The sequence below is a fragment of the Varroa destructor genome, unplaced genomic scaffold (genome assembly GCF_002443255.2).
Source record: "Varroa destructor unplaced genomic scaffold, Vdes_3.0 BEIS01000004.1, whole genome shotgun sequence".
NCBI classification, from domain to species: domain Eukaryota; kingdom Metazoa; phylum Arthropoda; class Arachnida; order Mesostigmata; family Varroidae; genus Varroa; species Varroa destructor.
In genome coordinates, this window is record NW_019211457.1 from 23858797 (window position 1) to 23873462 (window position 14666).

At 39.3% G+C, this 14666-nt stretch overlaps 1 protein-coding gene across 1 annotated transcript in view; it reads right to left on the reverse strand.

The window, feature by feature from the left end:
• Positions 1–14150, reverse strand: part of LOC111249920 (uncharacterized) — a 37633-nt gene extending 23483 nt beyond the window's left edge. Inside the window, exon 1 of the mRNA XM_022804391.2 lies at positions 12987–14150. Within this exon, the coding sequence (XP_022660126.1) occupies positions 12987–13212 (226 nt within the window). The 5' untranslated portion in view covers positions 13213–14150. The remainder of the gene's footprint in view (positions 1–12986) is intronic.
• Positions 14151–14666: the final 516 nt, after the last annotated feature.

A 14666-nucleotide genomic window follows, 5' to 3' on the forward strand; every position in this document is an offset into this window, starting at 1 on the left:
TATATATATAGATATATATTAGTTTCAAGCTATTTCAGGGTATTTTACTACCTCAGCCTATACTTGAAAATAAACTCATCTCAGGGCATCCACCCATCGGCTCGATTGCACAGTACCGTTCGAATAGTCTGTCTCTTAGATGATGATCTAGATTTTATAATTCACAATCGAAGATTAGCCGATCGTGAATTATAAAATCTTCAACTGTGCTAAATCGCAGGATTAATATTGCAAATGCGTAGTTACAAAAAGTTCGATAGAAAAATTGGCTTAGAATCTAGTTTTCTTGCCTAAGGCCAGAGAGGCGTGTATCTGAAAGCTCTTCATCCTAATATCTATTGTATTACATCGAAAATGATACCGACTCGCTCTTTTCGTTTCGTTTTGTTCAGAACGTGTTTGCGTTCACTGTGGAACTGAGCCGCAAATGCCTCATAAACCTTCCACTAGTTATCTTCTGTAACTTCAGACAGGCGCGCCATTCGTTCGTGGTGAAAACGCTAATCGATGTTGGTAAATCGCAGGAAAAATTCCGTTGCAACTTCTTACCTGGTTAGTGTATGATCGGTCATTCACAGAGCGGACAAACAAAACCCCGATCATCCCATACATATCTACTTTTATTTACCTGATCAACTGGATAGCGCTCAATTAACCAAACCCAACATTATGATTACTATCCGCAATTGAAGAGAAAACAGCATCGAATATGCCGATTACAGTGTAGACAAAAAAATATGCTGAATAAATTTTTAACTCGCGGCTCCAGTTCTAGAAAAACGTTCCGAACACCTTGAGCCTATTGGCTGGAACGAACTACCAACCCAGCAGTGCTAGTTCCGCTGTCTGATTATTGTACGTTCCACGTCCTCAGACCCCTGAGACAAAGCGGTAAACAGTTTACTAACTAATCAGTCAAAACAAAAATTGCCCGATCACTATAATATATAAAGGATTATTGTTGAGCGTGATTACCACATATAAAACAAAAAACAAAACGAAAATCGTAAAGGTACAATGCAGACGAATGCTGTCGTGTGAGCAATATTGCGTGAAGGTAAAAATAGAAGTTTGATATTGCACTTTCATTGTTCGAAGCGGTTCGGTGCCTATCGGTTGCAGGCCATCGCTCTAGACGCTCATATCAGGGTACGCTCATTTGTATCGATTTAAAAATCACAAAAAGAGCATTTGTGATAGATGTCAGCTATGCAGAATACGGTCAACTAGCTTGATACGTTAAGACGTGAGCGTCCTATCGTATATGCACTCTATGATTTATAAAATAAATATTATCCAATTTTAGAAAATACTACAGTAATTCCTAATCAGGAATATTCGACTGAGTTGGATTCGAGGAATGGCTTCACGATCTGTCGACACAACATAATCACAGCAGATCTCACTTGACTCTGATCTTCCCTGTCCGTCCCCAATCGCTAGACATGGCAGTCAACTTCAAATTGTATTATGTGTAAAGATATTATGTGATAAAGGGCAGCAGACGATTCGATTTACTAATTACTGAATGCGTTGGGTTTTACATCGTTAAGCGTTACTTGAGGCAGCCGGCCCCCAGCACGAGATGAACGAAATAACACGCGTGTCTACGCCTAATTTTGAACCTAAACCACCTTGCGTGCATCTAGTTTTAGTAAGCACACATGGGGGGATGAACTAGTTGATCTGCAGTCTCGATTCTGAGCTTTGCATAAGGGCTAGTATAGCATAAAGATACTACTCAAGTTTTTACTTCTAGTTATCTTACACTAATTTGTTTTTCGCATAAAAAAATCGGTCGCGGACCGGGTAGCGCCAGATTGGTATAATATATCGATGTTGAAAATCTCTGTAAAGTATAAATAGTTATGAAATATATTGATTTCACAATATTCATAGGCAAAATCTGTTGACTCACTCTGATCAATGCTCGGTTATTTTCAGGGTTTGAACGAACCTCCTTCGTCCAATTAAGGGTTTTACTGCTTAACAATTCTTTTACCCACAGTTATCATAGCTATCATAAATTAATAGACAATTGTGATTTTGGTTGCTTGTAGTAAGCTGCGTTATTTACGTATGGGCTGATCACGTAATGCCCCAGGTCCAATCGAAAAAAGAATACGTAGAAGAATCATGAATGCTAGGATCCGCGCGATGCTAATAATTCCGTTTGATAAATACGTACTTTAGCTCTGTTACAATCGCCCCTACCTGTTACCAAGGTCCTAAATAAAGCTCTTACGAATTGATCGATTTTAATTACTACGATTTCATGCTTTTTGTTTCAAGTTTCGTTGTTCTACTAACATACTGAAATTAGAAATATAGTATTTTGAGCCTGTCTAACCATAATATAGGATAGTAAGTCAATTCCCGTCTCTTTCTTACCTAACTAAGGGAATAGATATTCTTCATAAACTCAACTTGGTAATTTCTATTCAGCGTTATCTAGAACGTTCTGTGTACACTATACATTCGATTGGCTCACCTTCTACGCCAATTAGGATTTCGTTGACTTTGCAATGCCTTTTTTAATACCAACAAACTTTCATCGGAAATCATTATAGTGTTCGGAAGAGTTGTTTAAGTTACATTAATCTATATAATAAGCATTTTTCATTGCTATATAGAAGCTTATAATGTGCTTCCAAATATTATTCGTCATTCTTTTAACTGTTCTACTGAGCTTAATCAATGACCGCTCTAAGTTTTTGTTTTTTCTTTCTAGTAGAACCCGAATAGCTTGAATGATATTGTATCAACCTACTTTGGACGTCCCCACATTATTCCGTTACATTTTCGGTACCTAGTACTAAGGGACTTTGACTATAACTCACGACTGCCCGCATACGCTTGGGCCTAGGTTTGGCAATATTCCATTGCTGAGTTCCATTAACTTGTACCATTATAGGTGTAATATCTGGAGGCCTTCTATAAATGCCACATTGGAGCTGTTGAGCGTGCGAAATATAAGTGTATTAAGCGCGTGATATGAAAATGCATCGTTGACCAAGAAGCCATAACTCTTGTTCTTATCTCACTACTATTAAATGACAATTCGGACATGCTCATGCGTATTTGGTCATATTTTCAACTTTATTCATATCCCCAGCTACTTCTATCCGCGCTGAAATTATCTTTGCAACGAGCTAACTGTAGTATATTTCAAAATAGCTATAACCGAAACGGCCAATATGTTTACGCTAACAATTAGCAGCAAACTTCGAAATGGAACTTAAACACGTCTACTATGTAATGTATCAAGTATTTGATTTGGAATCCGAATGGAAAAAAATCTGTGAGCAAAAAGAAAACTCTGAGTAATCTGCGATAATCGAAGGTAATCGTCGACACAAACGTAATGCTTATAATATAGGCATACCTGTGTGCATAGCCATTCAGAGGTTTCTATAAAATGTTTTGTCTAGCCGTTAGCAAACAAGCCACAAAAAAACGTCCCTAATCACATAGTTGGGGTACATTTATTGTATTCTAAATGCTACAACTGATTAGAGCGTCGGTAGAAGAGGGGCCGTGCGCACGCAAGAGAGAGGGGAGAGAGAGAGAGATGGAGAGAGAGAGAGAGAGAGAGAGAGAGAGAGAGAGACGGAAACCGCGGCCGATTACATATTGCTGGAGAGAATTCTAATTTTCACCTCAAATAAGTTGCAGCTAGCTGGCACGTTTAGATGATGAAATAACACTGGCTCCTGTATCCTACAGGTGGATACATCTATTTTGTAAAGAGGGCGGCGCGCACCGATGGAGAGGAGGAGCTATGAAAATTATGCCGATCAGGGGATTACAACACAGGTGGAGCGACAGCTTCGGACTCATGGCATTCTCGTAGCGACGGAAACAATAGCGGGCCTGTTTGAAATTTGAAAGCGCTTCCGCCATACTAACGAAACCCTGCTGTAAGCTTCGTTGATATTATCGTCTTATTGGTAGACAGTTGCTACTGCTAGCGCTACTAGCCCTAGAACTGAATTGCCAGTTACACAACGGAATACAGAAGAGGAGATATGCGATAATTCCAGCTTTGTCGCAAGTAAAAGCGAACGATTTCCTCCACACAAAGTCCTCGAGCTATTACAATGCCAAGGTTTTTTTGTAGTCCACGAAGCTGTGATTGGGATCTGAATAATAAGTGTTATAGTAATTTTTATTATTGTTTAAAGATAACAGTGAACAATCTTAATTTTTATGGTAATATTTTTTCCATAGATATGTTTGGTTTACCATTGTCACGGAACGACGATTTCAACTCATGACCTGTGAAACAAAGGGAAGGCATCACGAACGAATGAACTTTGATAAAGCCTAACCAAAAACATTGACGATATTGGCGTTGCTAACTGCGAGGCACAGGCTGTTTGATTTCACTTATTATGTTGGTATTAAGTATCCTCACTAGCAGCATATTGTCTCAATGACAAATGAATGGACAGCTTGAAATTTCTATTTAGAGCCGACTCTGTTAGCTCGATTTTCCCTTCCGGACACAGATTGTAACACTAAAAGGCTTTCAATCCATTCATACAATCAGTTACGTCAGATTAGAACCCACTTTTGTAACCTAGAATACTGAAGTTTCGAATTTTATGAGCTGGTGGCTGAACCTGCACAACTTTAAAGATCTAAGTGTAGTTACCGTTAAAAGCCTACGTTGAAAACATATTACGGCGAAAGCCCTCTGAGGACGTCTAAAAATTATTCCAATCAATAATAAAGCTTAAAAGGGACTACATTCGCTATCTTAATATATGTGACCATTTTAGAGGTGCGCACGTCACCGTGTAACAGTACAAGAGAGCGTTTAAAAACTTTAGTCCCCAATAAGTAAGCGATGCAACAAAAATAGAAAAAAAACCGAGCATCAACGAAAAATTAGCGGGATGCTATAATCAATATAAAAAAACTTAAAAACGTTCACGTCGCGATTATACCTCATGCCCTAAATTATTGCATTGGATAAATTCTAGTCGATAGCGCCTCGTCGATGCATTAAACTTATTTCTCATACAATTATATTTATAAAAAATTTTTTGTTACGAATATTTCTTCTCAACTATTTTTTTGTTTGACCATGTCACTGTTAATGTTACTGTCAATCGAGCATTTTAAAAGGAACAGTGGTGATGCTTTGACATAAAATCAGCGTAGCGTATGATGCTTGCGTAAATCATATACTTATAATTTTGGCGCGGACAAGCTTCCAGTCAAGGATACTAAACGTATTAGACTTATTTAATTCAATAGTTTTTCATTGAAGCATATATATATATATGGTGCAGCATGTAAATCTTCTTTCCTCTTACACATTGTTTCCAAGACTGCACGTGAACTTAAACAGATATTACAGTGAACTCTAGAAATCTCATTATTAGCAAGCATGCTGGTTCAATGTAAACATTATTCACCGCTGCAATAAGATTTTCGATCCAAGGCCTAAACCACTTACTAGCAGTTCAATATATTCGTTTTTAATATATAAATAATTTTAAATAATAACCGTGCGTCAATCGGTATCGATAGATATCAACTCGTTGAACTGTGGCTGCGTACAAAAAAATTCCAGCAAAATATTCTTTTTTTTTCAAAGGACCGTTCATTTCTATATGAAATACATGGCTTCTTCGACCTTTTCAATGAATTTCTGAGCTCCTAAAATCTAAACCCTATTGTGGATCTTCCGGTTTGTTTCCTGGAAATCATACTTGGCCATCTCAAAAGCCGCGTGAAAGCTGGGCAGATTTATAATTTTTTACTTTATTTTTATGCTATTAGGGTGACGATTTCGCGTGAACACATCGGACAGTAGTTGATTGTTGTCGAAGTTCTGAGAACGATGTGCCGTGAAGTTTTTTGCCATGCTGCGTTCGCTGTTGTATTCGAGAAAAGATTGGTCGTAGTATCAGATATAAAAAGTACACCCGTTACAATTACCAGCTCACCAAGGTTTGGCCAAATTTGAGTGCCATTCTATACATACATAGCATGTCGCAAAAATATATACGTAATTTGAATGATGGAAATTTTACGGTTACTTACATATCATTCGTATTTAAATTGCAAAATAGTCTATATATACTGCTGACTGTTTATAAATTTCGTCAAATACCATCTATTATTGTCGATTCTCTAGTTAAGACTTCATTTTTAAGCTGCCTACACAAGAGAAAGCCCATTCGCATCAGGTCTGGGGTAAGCGGGTTAATTTTTGAGTCCGACTCATTTATTTAAAAGGTTCTTATCAGAATATGCCACCATATTACGATAACGGTGTGCAGGCGGTCCGTTTTGCTGAAAATAAATTTCGCCATTTTCACTGGGATGGAATGCGTGATATATTGGATTCTTACAGTAAATCAAATGATAGGCATTTGTCATTTTACCATAAAAAAAAATAATGGTCCAATTAAATTACAGTGTATATATATTTTCGGACATCTAGTATATATATTTAGGACAGAGCGGGATTATGCAAGCCAAAATTAGTTCTTGGCACGGAAGGAAAGATCACACCAACATATTCATCAAAGATTTTTAATGAAAAGGCCCATATGAGTGCGATACAATTAATTAATCTTCAGCTAACTATCAAGCAAAGACAGCGGACATTGAAATTGAATAATTTTTTTAATTATGGGCCGCTAGCAGATGAAAATTTGACTGGTACGTACTTTAATTTTTTACAAACTTATAAGTTAAAAAAGTCGAGAAGAAATAAATCCAGAAAAAAAAAACTAAATTTAAGTCTAGAAGCTTAATGGTCTAATTTTTGTTTTTCGAAGACCACAGCGGAAATTCATCGAAAATTAATGAAAACACTAGGCAAGAGGGCTTCGAGCTAAAGCATAACTCGTGATTGGTGCAAAGGTTTCAAGAATGGAGATTAAAGTGTCGAAAACCATCTCTTGGTAATTTTATTTCCCACAGTTTCTCATTCGTACTGCGTTGCACTAGTTATTCAACAAAAGAACTGATCGCTCTTCGTCTCCTCTACTTTCGCCTGATACAGTGTGTTAACGGGCGCCCTCGCGGGGGCAATCGCTTGAGTCCCCCAACGGACAAAAACAGAGGGACATGTAATCGAAGAATCGTCATCGACCTTTCAGCTATTGCGTGCGATTCTGCTTGTGATGCGTCACGTGGTGCCATCACGTGCGGTCCAATAGCTGCAGGGGGCCCCATCGACCGGCCCGTGTTTGAGCCAATATATACGCCCAAATCTAGCTGAGGTCCTAAGGTGTAATCGACATGCGTTTGTTTGTAACGCCATCGCTTATACGTAAGCTAGTCTATTCGCGATTACTTCATGGCTACCTGCTTTAAGTATACACGTAAAAGAACCCGATTAAATCTCACTTCCGCAATGATTAGAACAGTAGAAGGTTGACTTTACGTAATTCCAATAATTTAAGACAATTTAGGGTAACGCGAGACGAAAGATCTTGGTTCGCGAAATTCTTATCTGTGCTTCTGAAAGCATTCATACAAAATCACTGTACATTTGATTTGGCGCGGTGATAAATCAAAAGCGGGAGAACTCCAGTCACAGAATTAATTTGAAACTTCTTCTGCATGAGACTCTTTGTTCACAGAAACGAAAGACCCAACTTTATTTCGATTATAGACAGAAAATTTAAAATGGCCACTACTTTTCGTCAAGAAATCAAAAGGACTGATGCTCACGTTTTTTTCATCTTAACCTAATTGGAGGCTCCTGCGGAGCTTGTCCTGAATGATCTACGAGTTTCACTAATGTAGAATAGAATGCTGGACTAAAGCTAGCTTTTCATCAGTTTGCTGCTTTTGGTCATTATGTCGGAGCATAGGCGAGCTAGCGTAAAGATGTCTAGTCGATATTTTAAAGGACCTCCCCAATATTTTCTATGGCTCGTTTGAGGGCTCCCTCGCAGGTTATCTGCTCTCAGACTGGTTTATCGAACAACTGGTACTTACTGAGGTGGGGGTTTAGCATGATTTTTCAAAAGGGAAGGGAAGGCGCGCTATTAAACCGGTGAGCAAACAGAAATGTAAAGAGACTACCTAGAAGCTAACAGAATACAGGCACAGAGCGCAATTCTTATCGCTGGACGAGCGACCCGTTGTGCGTGGTGACCCCTGCCAACAATGTTGAGGAGGGTTCCATATTCCTATTTATCGATGAGTCACCAACTTTGTGCCAGGTTTGAAGTGCAGATACACACCTCAGTAGAGAATACATGTTATCAGTGAACTCCGTAGATTGCCAATCTGTAACTACATTCTAACGCTAACAAAAAAATAGTATGAATTACGTTTCTTGCCGTAACTGTCGGCCAGTCTACACGCTAGTTACTTACCCATCTAAGTGAAATAAAGACGAAAAGACAAATAACCAACCACTATACATTCAATTTCTGTAATATAACGTACTACTATGCTAATACAACCTAATGATACCCGTACACTAATCTCTATACGTATTACGTTTCGCATTGTGTGTACAGGTCAACCCAAACAGTATTAACACAGGCCAACCTCACTGGTTAACCTTCACTATTTCAAATTGAGAAATCGTTAGATCGAAGTAAAGTGTATTAGCTAGCCTATGACGACTACGCTCCAACTACGTACATGCAGACCCCCCACTGCACCAGCCCTAGCGACCATATCCTCACACCGCATTGCTGCTCTAACAGCTTAGTCTACCACACGAACTGCTGATGGCAACATGAGGTTCGGTCCGACTAATGGGTAAAGGCCACTGGAACAGTGTATCAAGCAACTACTTGTAGGGGTTGACGAACAGGCGAAATCATAGGGGGTTCATCATTAAGCCATTTGACATGACCGACCGTGAGCGAGTTGACGCGGGCCGTTGAACACTACCTACTATTCGAAAATATTACGTCAAGCAGCGTTCTGTTATATTCTAACCCATTAGCTAGCCTATCAGATTAACCCATACAGATTTGAATGTAACAGCTTTTTGAATGTACATTCATCAAAATGCCTAGATAGAATTTCTCATATTTTCTCTGTGGGTAATTTGTTTTTAAATGGCATCCTCCGTATTATAATAGCATATGTGGCAAATATTTGTGTTGTCTGCTACGGCGATCTATTACGATTCCCTATTTCATCGTCGTTTAGCTGAGAAATAGTTGTAGCTGCACAGAGTTATGGGACAACTTCTATTTTAATTCGATCGTATCAAAAGCTATTTCCTTGAAACCTACTTCCTAATTTGGAATGTTTTAAGCTGCTGGCTGTAATCAATTGTACAAATCGACCCGCGTCATGACTCTATCAGAATTCTTTGGCTGTACAGATGTTTTTGGTGCTCGTGTTAAATAAACGAATGTCAGAACCTGTTTAGCACGGCATCAGCCGTCCCGAGCTCGCTGCCTTTACCTCATAACTCCCGTAAACCGCTAACGGACATATCGTTCGGTCAGTGACCTAGCTGGGTCTGCCAATAACCTAACTAGCTAAGGCAAAAGTAGTTTCGTCTGGTTGTCATTAGTCGTGAATTTTAACGCCGCCAAAATGGTGTAGCAGATGATAGTGCATATCGCCCACAAGAATACAGCAGTGACAGTGTTATTATCTCTAACGATCTCTTAAAACACTCACCGGCGTCTACGCTTTACTAGGCTTTGTTTTAACTCCGTATCATCGCACAGATGCGCTAATGGTTCGTTATCAATTAGCCGGAGTCACCGACTGAAACGCCCAAGGAAACGAGGATTTGCACTTTCTAGTTATAACTAATTAACAAACATTCACGTAGGCCGATTTTTATAATGTGCGCTACGTGCACTGGTTCGGTTGAAGGAACGTGAAATCAAGGACTTCGCATTTTGAGATATGTGCCTATCCAGTTGTTGAATATATACCTGTACGAGTATTAATCAGCATACAGACCTAACCGGTAATCGTTTTGAAATTGTCCTTATTTGTTAATATCATAGATTCAATGGTATGTATGTCATTGTGTCACAATCAGAAGGACTTCAGAATTGGCAGTATACAAATATTATGTCAAACTTTTGATCATGGATAAAATTTAGACGCATTAAAGTATCGAAGCTGTTTTCAATCATCGTAATTGCGTTCGTCGTAACGGTAAAATCGTCAAATATATGTATTTCTGTTTTTGTATATAGTTATACATGGACCGATCAACGAAAACGATAAAATAGCGTTGTAGTTGGTTAACATATAGCATTCTTTGTTTAATGTTCGCAATCTCATTAGAGCTAATTATCTCCTCATAGCAAATGCCAGGCAGGCTATAAATAGCAACGTTTGCAGTAACCTGGTCACATTTCCGCTACGTCGACTGTCCCAAGTATAAATTTGATCACAGGAAGGGGCACTGAAAAGAGCTCTCGGCTCCGAGCTAAAGCACGCAGGACCCTCTTTTGTTGCTACGTAACGGGTGGGCAACTATTGTATATGCTCAATCACTTTTGAGCTAGCTTCATCGCGCAACGAATGGTAATTGTTAACAATTGTAGTACTCGATTTGATGCTGCTACATTTTATCGAGATAGGCACAATGAATCAACTGAATTCAAGGTTCGAATATCCCGGTGACTGAAGGAAATGTTTATGTTGCTATAATTTGTGTCGTAGGACGTTAATAATATTTGACCCCTCTCAATCTAGGCAAGCAATGCGGTTCATTCAAGATATTTCGTCTAATGGATAGAAATGTGTTATTCATGACGGCTTTTTCCCTCTGGTTTGCAAGGGAAACGTGTGGAATCGAGCTCCATATTCAAATACGCGTTAGGTGCGAACTCAAACCCTGACAAATGCTTTATAGTGATTAGGAGTTTCTGTCATCGAAGTTTATTCTGCGTCAACGGTCGTTACGGAAAACCTACTATGCAATGCTAGCTTCCTGCAACATTTTAGACTCTATCAAATTAAATTTTACAAAAATCCGGTATTATGCAAGTTTAATTTGGCGACATAGACAGTTACCTCGATCTGGGTCTTTACTATATCTATTGTGTTACGCAATATATTTACTTGTTGTAATTATCAAATTTTTTTTTGGGCAGTGTATAATACCACAGTAACCGTTTGGTTATATCGATACGACAACGCGAGGATCTCAGTTCTATACAATTCGGCTGATAGGTCCTAAATAATTAACTGGGTCGCTTCCGTCCTTACAGCGAAGGTTCAACAGGGGTTTGTGAAGTTGGTTCTAGCTGAAATAGAGATTTGCGGCAGTCCTGTAAGTAAACGTCATGAAATTTTCTACAGAAGTATGTAATTATAGGTAGCAAGAGAGCTCAGCAGTTGACCAGACAGAGGATAGTCCTTTGTGTAATGCAACCTTGTGCAAACCGGGCGGATTGCAATGAGGTATTCGTGAACAAATATACGCTTGTCACAGATGGCTACGTTATCAAAGCCAACCAAAACAAAGAAATAAACGTATTTTGAGTATAGCATTTTTTTTTAGTCAATACGGAGTCAATAGATATATGACCGTACCAAATTTTGCAAGTATTACAGGTGGTTACTCCTAGGTAAAGGAGGCACGTTTACACGTTACTCTCGGCTAACTTTCTAAGTTGAAGATTGACCTGGTACAATACACAGTGTTTCGTAGGCACACAGGATAGGTACAGAGTTGACAGGGTTTGCTGTATGAGTCCGCTTGTCGAGTTGAATGCCAAGTAGGTATAACGCGTTGGTCGAGACGTTGTGACAAGAGTCTGATTTGAATCTAAAAATAGTTTTATGTTACGACGCGCATAGATAAGGCCTTTGGCTAGAACACGCGTGCGACCGTGGAACGTGTAGGTGGCAGCCGCTTTTCCTCGAAGTCACCTACCTTTCTTCCACACGCAATCTGATTATCTATGAAGTGTGTATTGTGACATTGAAGTCTAAATAGAAAGCTGTGCACTCTGCTAAATATCAGGCGTGATACTAGTGCGCCGTTTACGACTAAAACGCATCATATTTGTTAGTACCTATCCTTTAACAGCGGTAGTGGAGACAGTAGTCCATTTCATATCCAAGGGGAAAACAACATCGAAGCTTTCTACTTAATGTCCTGTTCACTTTTCACTTTTACATTGGCTATTTTTTTAAATTTACAACTTGTTACAATTTCCTTTATTCCAATTACAATGTCCCTCGGTTATTTGTAGTAGTCGAAGGTCACCGTCTAATATCAAAAAGTGACATTATCGATGCCATCATCGTCTACATCAAATTTAATCATTATACCGAAACGCGGCGAAGCCAAACGGCCTTTTTTCGAGGACATTAATTGAGTTGAATAAGCTTCAGCCGGCATTAGTCAGGTCGCAGGCTGTGACACACGGTCTATAATCATATTTACAATAGAGGGTTTAGCGGAAGATGCGACATGCGTTCTTAAGAATATATGGTTCTACTGAATAACCGGTTTGCAGTGACCGCAACAAGTTTTGACCTGTCGACTGAAAGAAATTTGAAAACAAGTCGTGAACTGATGTGTTGATATTCCATAAGGTCTCTGTGTCTCATGTTTTACGTCCAGTATCGCCGCTAAGCACTCCATCACGCGGTTGGCTTCCAGCACAAAACGAAGTGTCTCTACGTCCGGATTTTCTATAGTATATTTATAGTTTCATAATACGGATAGTAAGTTTCAGTAGAGGCATTAGCAGACAAACTCCCATCAGAAGGCCAGGTAAACTCCATAGCCGCCCTTTATGATCGGTTCCTTTATAGCTATTTGCTATGACTTCAGGCAAAATTCTCGCTACGGATCAGCTACATTGTACGCAGTCCTTCGTTACTATAATATCGTGAGAATCACTTTCACAATTGATTGGGCATTATTACAATACCCGAAAATGTTATGTTGAGGTTACACGCATAACAGTTTCAGTCTTTCTTGCCTACAGTTTTTACAGTTTTTTTTTTGCCTACGATGCATTTCCGAAGGGGTATTTAAAAATGGTAACACTTACCAAGTATAAACCATATATGCGTTGTTTGACTGCATGCTACTGCACGCTTTACTCTCGATGATATCCTTATTTCTTTCTTGCAAGGTTGTTGTTTTACGTATGGGCCGTTTGTAAACGCAGCAGACAGGTCTTTCAAGGCGTGGCATGTTTTCATCCAGCACATTTTCGTAGGATCACTAGCAAACCAATGCTTATCACTCGAAATCTGCTTTTTCTTAGGTTTCATTATTTTTCTTTGAAAGTACCAATCATATCGGACGAAGCCTCCGAACCAAAATAACTTTTGCTATTATTCATAGTTCCTCACAGTTCCGTCACCACTCCACGCCAACGTTTTGCCTTCCCATAGTGCGTTTTTCTCTTTATTAATTAGTCGTAACCTCAACGCAAATTTGGACACAAGTTATCGACGAACCAAAAAACAGCATCGGGTGCGGACAATTACAACGCAACTTACCGCAACTACAGTAAAAACTTCAAGGAAAGCCTAGCCCGTGTTTAACTACTGAAATTATTTCATGGACGAAACTTTGTTGCCGATTTAAAATATATACACGTAAGGAATAAGAACGAGGGAGTTCTCTTGCCTTGTTTGGACACAGCTTGGCAAAACTGGCAGGTTTTAGCAAAACGACAAGAAATAAAACCTGATTGCGGCGTTAACGCACCGTTAACGAATGAACAATCAGTCAGCCAATGTCGCCGTTATTTTTACTCTTACACCGTAGCGTTGAAGATATTCATCGTAACGATAACACAAATAATGATGGTGCCGCTGTTGATTATGATGATTTTCCCGGCAACTGTAGCAATATTGTCTGTCGTTTCCTGCCGCTGGTCCAGCCGATTGTGACGATGATGGTGATGCTGGGCGAGAAAATGGCACATCGACGGAACACCGCGCTAGCTACCGCAGCCACAAATTCAACCAGAACAATATTATGGCGCTTTTCCAGCTGTGTGACAAATACTTAATTCAGTTCAGTTAGTTTTAAAATAGATTTATAGCAGGCAACTCTTATTCGTCCGCGCTCTTCGGAAGCCAAGGCAAAACTGATGAGCACTGTTGAAGCCCCCGAACGAGCGCGCGCGCGCGCGCCCGCTTCATTTTGCTTCGTTCTATAGAGCTATAAAGTAACACTGCATCACACTACGGGAGTGTAATGCACTCCCGCTCCAACACTAAACATAGGGCTTTGCGAATCCGGCTCTGGAGCACCGCCTGGGGGCGCTGTATTCGGGGCATACCCCACATAGGCTGCGACCCAACGAGATTGACACCAGGGAGTTATTATCGGCGCTGGTATCACTATTGTGATACTATGGGACAACACCAGAGGAAAATATTCGACATGGGCAAATAACAAGCGAATTTGAATTTGGGTATGCCTTCTATTGTACGCCTAATACGGTTTACTTGAAAGGCCAATCTATATTTCACAGTACGTATGCACAATGCCAATTTATTTCTATCGTGCAAAAATGGAACGCTTTGTCTACATACATAAATATTCATTGAAAATTGCTGGAAGTTGTATGTTCGTCACGGCCACACAAACACTTGAAGCTAAAATTTAATAAATAAACATAATCTTGCGTCTAAAACATGTAACATTTATATATTTATCACAAAATTTAAAAAAAAATTATAATATTTAACAAAAAGTCACGTGAGAAAAG